We start from the raw sequence: 15,905 nt of genomic DNA, 5'->3' as shown, positions 1-15,905 counted from the left end.
GTACTTTTATTTTCTTTCTTTTTTTAATATGCAGTTATGCTAGGGATTTATTATTTTATTCATGTATTTTCTTTTGCCTTTTCTGACTTCATTAAATGTTTTCTTTTTACATTATAATTAGTTTCTTCTACTTTCTTTGGGCATGATTTACTGATCTTTTTTTAGCCTATTCAAATAGGAGATAATAGATTGTTAGCCTTGTTCCTTTCTTACTCATTTAAGACAATAAATTTTTCTCTAAACATTGCTTTAGTAGCATTGCACAAGTTTATTATTATTCAGTTCAAAATATTTCTTAATTTTTACTTTGATTGCTTCTTTGACCCACGGGTTATTTAAAAGTGTAGTGTTCAATTTCTAAGGAGTTCTGATTTTTTTCTTGGTTTGTTTGTTTATTTTTTGCGGAATAGTCTCACTTGGTTGCCCTCAGTAGAGTGCCATGTCATCATACCTCACAGCAACTTCAAACTCTTGGGCTCAAACAATCGTGCCTTAGTCTCCCAAGTAGCTGGGACTGCAAGTACCAGCCACAGTGCCAGCTAATTTTTTTATTTTTTTGTTTTCTTTCATGTTAATTTATAGTTTAAATCGACTATGGTCAAAGACATATTTTGAATGATTTTAAATGGCTTTTTTTTTTTGAATGGTTTTAAAATTTGTTGAAGCTTGTTTTATGATGCTACATGATTTTCAGTCAGTTTTGGTACAGGTCCCAAGTGGATGTGAAGTATGTGTCGCTACCATTACTGATCGACAATCAACTATTGTCGATTAGATCAAATTTGTTGATTGACTTTTTGCAGCTCTTGGGGGGTTTGATTGTTATTGTTTGTTTGTCTTTGGTCTGTTTGTATAATTTGCTTTTATGAGAAGTATGCTAATGTCTTTCAATGTGATTACAGATTTATCTGTCCCTGTTTAGGCCTATGCATTTTTTTTTTTTTTTTTGAGGTATAGTCTCACTATGTCACATATTGTAGAGTGCTGTGGCGTCCCAGCTTACAGTGACCTCAAGCTCTTGGGCTTAAGCAATTCTCTTTCTGCAGCCTCCTGAGTAGCTGGGACTATAGGTGCCCACTACAATGCCTGGCTATTTTCTGTTGCAGTTGTCATCATTTAGCTGGCCCTGGTCAGGTTCGAACCCACCAGCTTTGATGTATGTGGCTGGCACTGTAACCACTGTGCTATGGGCGCCAAGCCAGGCCTAATGCATTTTTGTTTCATTTATTTAGAAGATGTATTATTGAATGATCCAGATTTAGAATTGTACCATCTTCCTGGTGAATTTACTTCTCTATAATTATGAAATGGCCTTTTTGATTTCTCGTACCGTTTCTCGCTTTAAAGTCTCCTTTGGCTGAGATTTGTGTAGCCCCTGAAGCTTTCTTTGATTAGTGTTTGCATAGTATGGCTTTTCCCATGTCTTTAAGTTGAAGATCTTTCAGCATAAAATTATTTTTTTCTTTTATCTATTCTAGCAATCTTAATCTTTTCATTAGAATATTTATTTTGTTAACACTTAATATAATTATGTATTATGTGTGGATTAATATCTGACATCTTATAATCTGTCTTCTTTTTGAACTTTTCTTTTTTGGGTTAGTAAAATTGTTCTTGTTCCATTTTCCCCTCTATTTGTCATTTTTCTTTTTTCATTGTGTTTCAGTGTTAGTTATATAACAACATAAATCCTCTTCTTATCCAAACTCCCTTCCTTTGCCTTTGTCTTTCCTATTATTGTTGTCATGCATTAAACTAGTTATTTGAAACTTTGTTTATAGTTTACAATGATATATTTTACTCTAGTACCAGACACTGAAAGATTTTTAAAGAATCCTTTGAATAAGTAACAGATAATTAAGAACTACCTAGTTTTATGTAGAAAGATACTTTTATGCATATATTAAAGAATCCTTTGTATAATAATCAGGTAATAAGAACTATCTAGTAGTTGTATGTGGAAAAGATATTTTTATGCATATATATTTGTTTTCTTAACATTTATTTAGCATTCTGTGATTTCATATTCCAACCCTCTGCCACACCTCTATCTCATGTCTAGATATCTGGAAATCTAGAACACATCCCAGGATGTCCCCTATAGAACAGAGGCAGCAATTTTAACAAAATAAGTTATTGCTGGTACCAAAATACACTGGCAATGCAAACAAAAGAGTATCACCTCAAGAATCCTAGATTGCTACTTACTTAGGTCCCCATGGTGTGGTATTTATCATGGTTAATCCAGAACTGACCCATAGCCATGGATTCTCCAAACCTTAATCCAGTCATTGACCCAAATGATTGAATGTGTGTGTCATGACAAAGCTCTTGAGAAATATTAACAATTTATGACTTAACAGTGACTGAGCATACATCATTCTCATTGACCTGACCATTCTCTTGTCAAAAGCATAGTGCATGCAAAGTCAATTGATTAAAAGGTTATCTATTAAACATGAAACAAGAATTGGAGCTGCTTATGGACCTGGATGCCTGTCTTCCACTACATTATACCCGGGAACCTATAGACGCTTCTTGCATGAATGCTGACAAACTTTAATAGCTCTGAATTTCTATGCTTTCATTAGCCATTACTACCCATTCTCCTTCTAAATCGAACATTTATTCTTAAAATGGTAAGACCTGTCATGTTTTCAGATTTATAGGATAACATTTAAGTGGTTTTGCCTACCTTGCCCATTATGTGTTGATTTTATAGCTTAACTCTAAGAGAGATAATTTTACTTCCCAAGTTCCAGGGAAGCACTTTAACATTCCCCAAATAGGATCTACCATATTGGTTTGTTTTACAGTTGTCTAGCTTCTGGAAATAAATGTGAAATGGTGATTATACATTAATAATCTTTTGCCTTCTTAATACTTCATATTTAAAAAAAGTCTCCCACTATTTTCATCTCATTCTATTTTTCTGTATCTGTGACCTCCTGTGATATGTTGGAAACAGGTCTCTGAGGGTAAACAAATAGCTCATGTTTGAACTACACTCAATTTCCAATGGAGGGAGGAGCCCACAGGGAGTGTTTGCAAAAGATTATGTAGCTTATTAGTGGAAGAGCGTAAAGGAGAACGCAGAGCACAATACTCACCCTGTGTGCTCTGTAGGGTACTACAGTTTTCATTTGATTTTCAACCCAGAGGAGTTCTGCATTCTGCAAATAATTTATTAAATGTTTTGCTTTTGAGCTTTAGCTGACAATGAGGTAGATATGTATGCATACCCACCAATGTTTCCATGGCAATGTCCCTGATTTTTTTGTTCTAGCTGTGAATGAATTGGACCATTAGATTTTTGTGACAGCCATCTAACGTTACAGTATCATTAAAATACGTAATCTTCAACAACATTAACATCTGATACTTATTGGTGGTATCTTCTGATCCCTGCTTTCTAAATCACATGATAGAGATGTGCACCTAACTCTAGGTTACCTACCAGTAGCTACAAGGGAAGTGTCATTTTGGTAAATTTAGAGTTTTAATACATTTTAGAAGTGAATTTCGTATATTTCACCCCTTTATGGATATCGTTAGTCCCAGTCACCCTGGTTATCTGAGCACCTATAAGAACACAGATGTCAAGCTAGACAGTGCCAACAAGCCAAACTCTTATTAGTTTGAAGTTTGTATGTTATAGCACAGGGATTGTTCATCTTTAATAAAATTCAGAGAATCATTCCTCCCAGCTATATTGTGCTACTCATTCTGATTGACAAAAAGGTGCAATTCAAACAGAACTTATAAGGGGAACCAAAACTTTTGATTTTTATATTCATTTATTCAATAATCATTTATTGACCTGAATTCTCCACATTATGTAACTTTGGAATTCCATCATAGTATTTTTACATAGTTGCTAAACATTTTTGGAAATGGCAGAACTGGTAAGTTTAGAGAATCACAAATCATGATTTCTGCTTTCTGAACATTTTAGACTTCTGAAATCACTTCACATTTCTTTAGCCTCCCTGTCATCTTTTAGCCCTCTCCATCATCTTTTGCTAGATTACTGCACTGGCCTCCTCATCGATCCCCATGCTCTTCCAGTCTCGTTTCACTCCGGTCAGTACATCCTAGCAACACCAGCGTGAGTGACAGACCAGAGCCCGTTACTCTGTTGCTTGTAAACAATATAGTAGCAGCTTCCTATGGCCTCTAGGATAAAATGTGAATCATTGAACAGGCATACCTATTATATATTCTGTGTCTTCGCAGCCATTTTTTCTTCTAGTTTTTCTAATTTGATCAAGCAGCGTATCCTCTACATCTCTCACATCTCTTTCCTTTCTAATGCCTGCACCCTATTCCATTTCTTCTTTTTCTTTCTTTCTCCCAGATTCACCAGATTGTAACAACTAGTCATTGTTTAAATCTCACCTGACTTCCAAGACTGAGTTAAGTCTTCTTGTATGTATACCCATGACAACCAGTATTTTTCAGCTACAGAACACCTTATAACTTACTATTACCACTTGATTATCTACCTTCTTGTTAAATTAGAATTTGTATAAATACAGGCATGGCCTGGGGTTTTGTGACAGTATTGAATCTTTGCCACATAGTAGGTCATATTAGTTTTCTGTGCTGTGGTAACAAATTACCTCACATTTAATGGAAGAAAACAATATACACATTTATTATTTCACAGTTGCTATGGGGCACAGCTTAGCTGGGACCTCTGCAAAGCTGCAGTCAAGATATTGGCCAGGGGCCAGGGGCCAGGGCTGGGCTCTCAACTGGAAACCTGCCTGGGTAAAGGTCTGCTTCCAAGCTCACGCAGGTTGTTAGCAGAATTCATTTCCTCAGTGCTGTGAGACTGAGGTCCCCAGCTTCTGGTGTGTTTCTGGCTAGAAGGCACCTAAGAACCCTAAAGGCTTGCAGCCCCTGGCCAGATAGGCCAGCTAATCTGACCACTTAATTCTTCAGAGCCATTCAGGGAGAAAGTCTCTAGAGTGTGTGGGTCTGCTAGCAAGACAGATTCTTATGTAATATACCGTAATGGGACATCCTTTCATGTTTGCCATATCGTATTGTTTACAAGCAAGTTCCAAGTCTCACATCCATGTCGGGAGAGAGGATCCTACAAGGCAGTGAATAGGAGGCAAGGATCAAGGGAGCCACCTGAAAGTTTGTCCATAACAATAGGTGCTCAAAACCTTTTGTTGAATGTCTGAATGGAAATCATATATCAACTTTTTAAATCTAAGAATAATTATAGGAAAAAAAAATCACCTTTTAATACACTCATTATCTTTTCTGTCTAAATAAAATCTAAGCAAAGGAGAAATAACCTCTGTAACATAAAACATTTGACAATTTTAAAACTTTTTAACTCTCCACAGTTGTTAGTGTGTACAGATATTTATTTTTGCTCCTCTTAGTCAACATCTGGGTTCTTTTCAATGTATATAGTTGCATATTTATCACAGAAAAACTAACATGACATTCCCATTTAATTGGCATATTTTATTTTAAGGTAGTCTAAGGTAAGATATGTATAAAACAAAGCTATTAAAATAGAAAGAGAAAATTAGGAAGTCCTTAAAATAAGGATGGTTGTATCTATATTCTACCCAACAATTTGGAATAAACTGTAGAACCTCTGTAAGTTGACCACCCAAGGGACTGTGACAAACTGGTCAACATACAGAGGTGGTCAGCATAGGGAACTAGGCCTACTGTACTGATCCATGCATGTGGTCCATGTCCAGTCTTTGAAAATTACATCAGCTCAATGAGGTGGTCCATGTAGGAAGGTGGTCCATGATGAAGGATCTACTGTATGTCATAAAATAGGAAGGGCAAGAAAAAAGTAAATGTGGTGCAGTGAGGGCTGATATAGTTATTAACATAATTATGTTCAGCTCTGATATTTCTGGAAACCAAGGGAAAACACGGAGTCTTGCCAATCCTTCAAGAAAATTTTTTTGTTAACACTAACTTGTATTTCAAAATGTTTCTTAATGATCATTAAGCATACTTTTTCAGAAACTGAGCATTTTTTAAAAAGAATATCCTTAGTAGAAAATATAAAGTACAGTTGCTCAAAATTTCCCCCAAATGTTTATCTTTACAAAAATTATAGAGCATCACACAAAAATCTAACTCATAAATGAATTTCCCTAGAAGGCTAAGTTAATAAGGTGCCCAGATTTGGCTTTCTAGAGATTCACCTGTTTCAGAAATAAAACTCAAACTATTTAGAAAATGAATTGCATATCTTTTAGACCTAAGGTGGCCATATGATTTATCATTCAAAATAGAATATTTTGGAAAAGGTAAGACAGTCAAATTAATAATTAGGCTGAGATAACAGGTCTAATCATTGAGACTGCCCTCAAGGCCTACGGCTCTAATGATAGGATAGAGGCAATTAAATTGTTGGATAAAGGGACAGCTGTCCCCTGGGGTAGTTTGCCAGGGGCCTCTGATGCAGATCTCTCTTGTTTTCACTTTATTAAAATAGGATAGGGCCAAAAATGAAGGAACATCTCTCAAAGCTGAATTCTTAAAGGTGGCTGCTGGGGAACATGTGCCTTTGGGGTGGCAGCCCTACCTCTGAGTCCTGAGGATCCCACCCCTCTTCCAAGGGAGGACGTGGGTAGGGAGAAGTACAGGAATACAGAGCTGGGAGGATGCAGGCACCGCTTCCTGCCAGACAGAGATCATCTTATGTAGACCAATTGTTTTTAGAGTTTTTTGACTATAAAGCATATGGGTGTGCATGTGTAGGTAAAATCATCAACACAGATATATATACACACATATATATACATACACATACACATATTTGTATATCTGTCATTACAAAATTTTTGAGATATGCAAAAATCAAGAAATGTAACATCCACACTGATGGAAAGACATGAGGCCTTCCCAGCAACACTGATCAGCTAAGCAAGTTGAAACTTGCACAAGTGACTCAGAAAGGACCTTGTCAACTGTTGTTTCTTAGAAATGAAATAATTATACCATAACACAGTGTGTCTCCAAAATTTCATAGTGACCCATATATATATATATAACCACAAATACACAAATACTGTCTTACTTAAAAACACATTAACTTAAGCAAAATAAAAATTTCATGAAACAGTATTAATACTATATGATATAGACACTCACATGTTTAACTTTTTTTATTTCTAAAATGATCTTATTATATACCTCTAAACTTACGGTTTGAGAAAAATATCTACTTTAAACTGTTTTCACTAAATACCATGTACCAACCAACATTTTGATAGGTGTTCCCAGAAAGGTGCTGTGTGGCATAATGTATGACTAGACAGTTACTATTTCTTAAAATGAATGTATCAGTTTAATTAGTGATTGATTATGTCTAGCTCAAAGTTAAATTTTATTTGTGAAGGCCTAAAGCAGGGGAGTGCAACCCGGGGCCAGCGGGTCACAGGCTGACTTTGTGAGGACTTTCTGTTGCTTATCTGGGGTGTCTGATGTCATGAAAAGTATTCAGGATCTTTTTTTTCCTAATCAGCTTTCCTTAGTGTTTGTGTATTTAATGTGTGACCCGACTCAATGCTCATTCTTCCAGTGTATGGCAGAGAAAAAGAAAAACTAAGCTCTCTGTCCTTTATTGAAGTAAGATCTGAATGCTCCAGAAACCAGATGTACAGGTGGAAAGGTTCTATTCTTCCAATTTAGTGACCTGCTGCCCATCCTTACCCTGAAGAAGGGCCCACCTTCTTCTCTGCATAGCGTAGGGATTAGTCATTTCCTCATCTGTAGACATTGAGGTTGGTTCTGGTCAGTTTCTATAACAAATAACAGAGATTATTTATTTATTTATTTTTATTAAATGATAGCTGTGTACATTAATGCAATCATGGGGTACAATGTAGTGTTTTCATATACAATTTGAAATATTTTCATCAAATTGGTTAACATAGCCTTTATGTCATTTTCTTAGTTATTGTATTAAGACATTTATATTCTACTCTTAGAAAGATTCACTTGTACCCTTGTAAGATAAACCATAGAGGTGATCCCTCCAATCACCCTCCCTCCACCTATCCACCCCCTTCCTCCCCCTCCCCATATTCTTAGGTTATAATGAGGTTATAGCTTTCGTATGAAAGCTATAAATTAGTTTCATAATAGGGCTATGTACATTGGATACTTTTTCTTCCATTCTTGAGATACTTTGCTAAGAAGAACATTTTCCAGTTCCATCCATGTGAACATGAAGGAGGTAAAGTTTCCATCTTTCTTTATGGCTGCATAGTATTCCATGGTGTACATATACCACAGTTTATTGATCCATTTGTGGGTCAGTGGGCACTTGGGCTTCTTCCATGACCTGGCAATTATGAATTGGGCTGCAATAAACATTCTGATACATATATTTTTGTTGTAATGTGGTTTTTGGTCTTCTGGATATATACCTAATAAAGGAATTGCAGGATCAAATGGCAGGTCTATTTTTAGTTCTCTAAGTGTTCTCCTTAATTTTTCTTTACAACAGATAACAAATTTCCTTTTTTCCTTCTAAATAAATAATAAATGGCCTTCAGTATCTTCTCCAGAAGGGAACAACTAAGTTCAACAGCCTGTTTAGTTTTATTGAGTTGGTATGTTTTGCTGGGGTGTTGCTCAAAAAGATTGGTCTAGTTTATGTGCCATCATTATATAATAAATGGACTGATTGCCTAAAGCCTGCCAAAATTCAATTGAATAGTTTTTAGAAATTTACTATTTTATTAATTTAATAAACATTTTTTATTTTTAAGTATTTAATTGTAGCATCTAGATGTTTTTCCCAAAGATCTGTTTCATGGTGTATTTCTGGCTTAGTGAGCTTTAACAGGGAAAAGATGCAGGATTTTAAAGCACTTTGATCAGTAGGATATATACCATCTGACTCATTTGTAAACAAGTGTATTTTTGCAATCTCAATAAGATATTTTATTTGGATCGAGTTTTGTTAGGTCAAGGGCTAATGATGCTTAAGTAAATTTTCTATAAAATTATGCTATGTGTGAGTTACTGAGAATTGCTTACTTTATTTTCTTTTAAATATCTTTTAATCCTTATTTCTTTTCTAGGCTAGAGAATTACAAGCTCGGGTACTGAAACGTGTTCAGATGGAACAGCCAGATGCAGTTCCTGCACAGAAACACTTAGCGGCTGAAATTTGTGCAGAGATTGCAAAACATTCTGTTGCTCAGCGAGACTCTGAAACAGCAATTAAGTTTTATAGAGAGGCTCTTGTTCACTGTGAAACAGATAATAAGGTCAGTGCTTCTGCAAAATGTTAAGCACCTTTTATTTCAGATGTCATCTGATTTCCCCAAATGCATAATTCTCAACATTTATAAAGAAGATTTCAAAAGAAATGTAACAAAAATGCAAGTTTAAAAAATTAATTTTGTTTCTAGAAAGCTTTCAAAATATGTTCGTAATGCCTTAAGAACATTAGAGTCTAAAAATTATCGTAGAGCAAGTAATATAAAGCAAATCTGCAAATTCCTTCTTTTTACTATATTTATCTGTGTTTTAATCATCACTTTGAAAGAAATTTTCAATCACAAATATCTGGGTTTTCATGATTCAATTCAGTTTACAAAACATCTATTGTGCACATCTGTATTTCAATTGGTGTTTGCCACTGAGGGTGCAGAAGTCACTTGCCTGAAGCTCTGAACCTCAGGAAGCATAGTGTGAGAGTCAGGTACAAAGATCATTGTATGCCATACACTCACATGGCTGGTTATGTAAAATAAAAGGTTATTCTGTCAAGATCTCGGAAGATCTGGAGGATGATTAGTTTTTAAAAATTACTAAATGGCTAAAGTTTCAGTAAATGATATAGAACAGAAGATAACCATTTTTTAAAATTGAAAGATTAAGATTGAATACTTTTTATTATTAAATAATATAATTTTTCAAATGAAGGGCAAACAACAACCTGTAGTAAATGATAACCAACCCTTTTTCAGTGGTGAGTAACGCAGTTAGAATTCCAGTTTTAAATCTGAGGAATGCCTTAGAGATTGTCTGCCTGGAGCTTTTCATTTTACAAATGAGAAGCAGAGTCAGAGAGGTAGAAGGGGGTTAAAGGGCACCGTCATCTGTCACTTTTAAGACCAGAGTTCTTTTCACAAGGCCTTATGTCTCTCTACTTTTCAATTGCATTGCCACCTGTTTTCTTGGGCTTTTGCTGTTGTTGTTGATGTTATTGTTTTCTTAGAAGAGAAAATGGAGACAGTCATGCCTATTGGTTTTTCTTATCTATTATACTTGATATTTTTATTGCAATAACCTGTGGTCAACTGAAGTTAATCTGTGTCCAGACGTTTTCTTCTTTCACTTTTATTCCAGAACGGTGTCTGAGTAAGCCTACCTTTTGTTTTATAGATCATGTTGGAACTGGCAAGATTATACCTGGCACAAGATGACCTTGATGCCTGCCAGCGGCATTGTGAATTACTTCTCCAGAGTGACCAGGATAATGAACCTGCCACCATGGTTAGACCAACAGAGTTCAATACTATGAAGATTTTGTTTTACATTGCACTGGAAGTTTCAAATTTTACCTCCCAGTAGACCTTATTTTACCCCATGAGGCAGACTCATTTTGACTTTTGGAAGAATTAACATACTTCTAATATGGTACATTTTACCAACAAAGACCAAAAATCATTAGCATTTCATTTGTAAGAACAATAACATACCTAGGTCAGGCCCTAACTTGCCCTTTTGGGGCTAAATTTTTATCTAAGCTTAAAGGGATGCTTGGTCAGGTGCCACTCGTGTGGAAAAGCTGTAATTTGCTAAAGGGTAGTTTTTAAGTACTCACTTAGGCATGTTAGACTGATTTAAGAGTTTCAGTGGAACTTTTGGAGTTATAAAAATAAAAAAACTTTCTGTTAGAGACCATGTAAGGTGCATGTTTTAAATACAGTTGCACTTTTTTTTCTTATTGTTACTTGAGTTGAAGCATTTGGAAGCTTTTCAAACAGCTGCCTGGATGACATTTGGTGAGGTTCATTTAAAATTACTGTCATAGCTAAAAAGAAACGTTAAGAAGTCTCCCTCTTAAAACACACAAGAAAATCTCAGTAGGTCTTGCTCAATTTTAAAGTCTTTAAACATTTATGATTTAAGCTTCGTTTTGTTTTTAAATCTTCTCATTGGCATTTTAGTCAAGTCCAGTAAGTCACCTTTTATACAATGATTCATAGAGTATGCATTTCTCTTCAAATTTCTATTTTCAAAACAAGCACTAGAAACATATTTTTTGCTAAAAATACAGCTTTGCAGATACAACAATCTGTCTCACATCCTTCTCTTCTGTCCAAGCCTTTCTGCTCAAGGTGTGTCTGACCCTTCAATGGCTCTTTAAAAAACTTTGCCCATTCTCATGTATTTCATGTGTATTTTCATAGAAAAAGACTACACCTTGTAAAATATATAGTAGCATTTTTATAACCAGCTTTAATCTTCATAGATGATGGCTGATATCATGTTCAGAAAACAGGACTATGAACAAGCAGTGTATCATCTACAACAGCTTTTAGAACGCAAACCAGGTAAATACCCACTGATTATATTTTTTGATGCACTAAGCTCTCTCCTTTCTTCTCTGTTTAGCTTATATACTCTTACAAAAACCCCAACAGTGGTTGGAGCAACTCTGTTTATTCCTCACATGGGTGTGATCTGCTGAAATGGCTTATAAGGAAAATCTAACACTGTTGACTGGTCTAACGCAGAAGTTATGACCCGAAACTTCCAGTGGGCCATTAGACCTGCCTGGCAGTGCTACTGTATTTGAGTTCACTCACTTCAGCTGTTTTTCACACTTTTTTCCTGCCTCATCAAAAGAATCTTTCCTCCCTCCTTGCTGAGAGCTCAAAACTGTGCCACCCACTTCACTAAGAAAATACAAGCACCTGGAATAGAACTTCCTCATCCCTGTCACCAATGCACCCTCTCCCCAGCCTTTGTCTGTGACCCTGCTGGCAGCTAGTTCCCCTCTGTGCGTATCGCAGGCCACTTCCCACCTATGGGGCCTCACTCGTGCACTTCTTGCTCTTTCTTGAATTATTACTTTTTTCCCAGTCATCATACAACCATGCTGTGGCATATCCCTGCTTTAAATCAATAAATAAAAACCAACTCTTAACTCTCTTCCCCTTTCAATTATTGCACCCTTCCTCTAAAGGATACAACAGCAGATTTCCTCCAAAGGATTTTGAAATATACTCTTACTTTGTCTGCTCCATTCCTGCCCTCCAGGGAAGTCGCTTGTATAGTGTGGATGGTGACCTCCCTGCTGCCAGACAGACCCCGTAATCAATCTCAGTTCTCTGCTCACTTGACCTCCAACTGTGTTTGGCATAGTTTATTCCCCTCCATCAGGAAACACTTTTCATTTGTCTCTGAGATGTTAGGTTATTCCTCTCCCAGGCTGCCTGCTGTTTCAGTTTCCTTTGTTAGAACCCCTTTTCTTTCTGACCTTCAAATATCAGGATCCTCCAGGCCTCGGTTCTCAAACCCCTTCTCTTTACACATTTACCCCCTAGCTGACTTATATCCCATGTAGGTGCCAGTGTGTCTCAAACAAGATCTGCAGCCTGACTTTCAGACACCTCTGCCTTTTTGCATCCCCACTCAGATGTCTAGGAGGATCTCAGATGTGCTATGTACAAAATAGACTACTTGATCTTCTCTTCCTTTTTTTTTAAATTAACACACACATTGTTTATTCCCTGACACTTTGAAAAACCACTACTATTCTTTGCTTCCTATGCTTTCTTTATTTTTTCAAAATATTACAGAGTATACGTGTTTGGGTTATATAATTTGTTTTTGTATGTTTTAAGTCAAAAGTTATAACTGTGGGGCAGTGCCTATGGCTCAAAGGAGTAGGGCGCCAGCAACATATGCTTGAGGTGGAGGGTTCAAACCCAGCTCCGGCCAAAAAACTGCAGAAAAAAAAAAGTTATAACTGTGCCCTTCACTAGAAAGTGTGCATTGTACTGGTGAGGTGTGAATTTACCCATCCCCTCCTCCTCGCTCACCTGCTTGGTTTCTGTTGAGTTTGACTTCCACACGTGCACATAAGTTCTGATCAATTAGTTCTAATTCAGTATTAGTTGCACATGTGTTGATTTTGCCATTCTTAGGCTATTTCACTAAGACAGTGGTGCTCAACCTTCCTAATGCCCCAGGGTATTTTCATTGTTAAAAAGGGGTCTCAACCCACAGGTTGAGAACTGCTGCACTAAGAAGAATGTTCTCCAGTTGCATTCAGGTTGTTATAAAAGATAAAAGATCACCATTTTTTTGAAGACATAATTTACTTTTATTTTAAATGACATATAAAAATTAAAGAAACAGTATCAATTTGAAAATAAATTACTGTAATTCTTTAGGGGTGCATCTTTTTCTTCCCTCATTCCCCTACTCCCACCTTATATTAGCTCAGAGGTTCTCAACCTGTGGATTGCAACCCATTTTTAACAATGAAAATATATCACGGCATTAGGAAGGTTGAGAACCAGTGTATTAGCTCATCTACTTTCTTCGTATTAGAATTGAGTACATTGGATGTACTCAATGATGCTTTACTAAAAAGAGTATGTTCCACTTCCATCCAGGTTAATACAAAAGATGTAAAGTCTCCATCTTTTTTAATGGTTGAATAAGTATTCCATGGTATACGTATACCACAGCTTGTTAATCCATTCCTGGGTTGGTAGGTATTTAGGTTATTTTCACATTTTATTGATTGTAAACTGAGCTGTGATAAACATTTTAATGCAAATGTCCTTATGATAAAAGGATTTCTTTATCTTCTGGGTAGATGGCTAGTAATGGGATTGCAGGATCAAATGGGAAGTCTAATTTGAGTTCTTTAAGGATTTGCCATACTTCCTTCCAAAAAGGTTGTTAGTAGTTTACAGTCCCACCAGCAATGGAAAATTGTTCCTTTCTGTCCACATCCATGCCAGCATTTGCAGTTTTGAGACTTTGTGATGTGGGCGATTCTCACTGGGATTGGGTGATATCATAGGGTGGTTTTGATTTGCATTTCTCTGATAATTAGGGACAATGAGCATTTTTTCATGTTTGTTAGCCATTCATCTGTCTTCTTTAGAGAAGGTTCTGTTCATATCACTTGCCCAGTGATATATGGGACTATTGGCTCTTTTTTTGTTGATCAATTTAAGTTCTCTGTAGATCCATATTATCAAGCTTGTGTCCAATTCATAATATGCAAAATCTTTTTTCATGCTGAAAGTTGTCTGTTTGCTTTGGTTGTTGTCTCCTTAGCTGTACAGAAGCTTTTCAGTTTAATTAAGTCCCATTTGTTTATTTTTGTTGTTGTTACAATTGCCACTGGAGTCTTCTTCATAAAATCTTTCCCTAGGCCGATATCTTTAATTGTTTTCCCCATGCTTTCTTTGAGTATTTTTATTGTTTCATGCCTTAAAATTCAATTTTTTATCCATCTCAAATCAATTTTTGTAAGTGGTGAGAGATGCAGGTCCAGTTTCAGTCTTTTACATGTGGTTAACTAGTTCTCCCAACACTATTTATTGAAAAGGAATTATTTTCCCTAGTGTATATTCTTGTGTGGTTTATCAAATATCAGGTGGCTGTAAGATGTTAGTTTCATCTCATGGTTTTCTGTTTGGTTCCAAATGACAATGTTTCTATTTTTGTACTAATACCATGCTGATTTGATCACTGTAGCCTTGTAGTATAGCCTAAAGTCTGGTAGGGTGATTCCCACGGCTTTGTTTTTATTATTAAGAATTACCGGCTCAGCGCCTATAGCTCAACCGGCTAAGGCGCCAGCCACGTACATCTAAGGTGGCGGGTTCGAATCCCCAGCCGGACCCGCCAAACACCAATGACGGCTGCAACCAAAAAATAGCCGGGTGTTGTGGCGGGCACCTGTGGTCCCAGCTACTTGGGAGGTGGAGGCAGGAGACTCGCTTGAGCCCAGGAGTTGGAGGATGCTGTGAGCTGTAATGCCACGGCACTCTACCCAGGGGGACAGCTTGAGGCTCTTTCTCAAAAAAAAAAAAAAAAAAAAGAATTACCTTAGCTATATGTGGTATTTTCTGGTTCCATACAAAAAGAAGAATTATTTTTTCCAATTCTTGAAAGTATGATGATGGTATTTTAATGGGGATTACATTGAATCTGTCTATTGCTTTGGGAAATACAGACATTTTGACAATATGGATTCTTCTTAGCCGTGACCATGGTATGTTCTTCCATTTGTTAATATCTTCTGCAATTTCTTTTCTTAGGATTTCAAAATTTTCATTATAGAGCTCCTTCACCTCTTTTGTTGGGTATATTCCTAGGTATTTCTCTTTCTTTCGTTTGTTCGTTCCTTCCTTCCTTCCTTCCTTCCTTCCTTCCTTCCTTCCAAGGGAATTGTGTCCTTGATTAGCTTCTCATCTTGACTGTTATTGGCAAATACAAAGGCTACTGATTTGTGGACATTGATTTTATATTCTGAGAAATTACTGTATTTTTTTGGTCACTTCCAGAAGTCTTGTGATTGAGTCTTTGGGGTTCTCTAGGTATAAGATCAGATAATCAGCAAAGAGGGAGAGTTGACCTCCTCTGCTCCCATTTGAATGCCCTTTATGTTCTTCTTCTGCCTTGATTGTGTTTGCTAGAACTTCCAGCACCATGTTCAATAGTAGTGGTGATAGAGGACAACCTTGTCTGGTTTCACTTCTAAGTAGAAAAGCTTTCAGTTTTACTCCATTCAGTATAATATTAGCTGTGGGTTTGTTGTTGATGGCTTCAATCAGATTCAGAAATATGCCACCTATTCCTACATTCTTAACTGTTCTAATTTAAAAAGAATGCTGAATTTTACCAAATGCTTT

The 15,905-nt window shown here is 36.4% G+C and overlaps 1 protein-coding gene across 2 annotated transcripts in view; it reads left to right on the top strand.

The window, feature by feature from the left end:
* The window catches only part of TTC21B (tetratricopeptide repeat domain 21B), an 83,709-nt gene that overhangs the window by 43,134 nt on the left and 24,670 nt on the right, over positions 1–15,905 (top strand). For both annotated transcript variants that reach the window (XM_003795156.3, XM_023516334.1), the window contains 3 exons: positions 9,087–9,275; positions 10,399–10,509; positions 11,492–11,573. In XM_003795156.3, the coding sequence (XP_003795204.1) occupies positions 9,087–9,275; positions 10,399–10,509; positions 11,492–11,573 (382 nt within the window). The remainder of the gene's footprint in view (positions 1–9,086; positions 9,276–10,398; positions 10,510–11,491; positions 11,574–15,905) is intronic.

This window comes from Otolemur garnettii, unplaced genomic scaffold (genome assembly GCF_000181295.1).
Source record: "Otolemur garnettii isolate 467f Iridium unplaced genomic scaffold, OtoGar3 scaffold00090, whole genome shotgun sequence".
NCBI classification, from domain to species: Eukaryota; Metazoa; Chordata; class Mammalia; order Primates; family Galagidae; genus Otolemur; species Otolemur garnettii.
The sequence above is the reverse complement of the archived record's forward strand: the minus strand, read 5'-3'. Positions and strand labels throughout refer to the sequence as shown.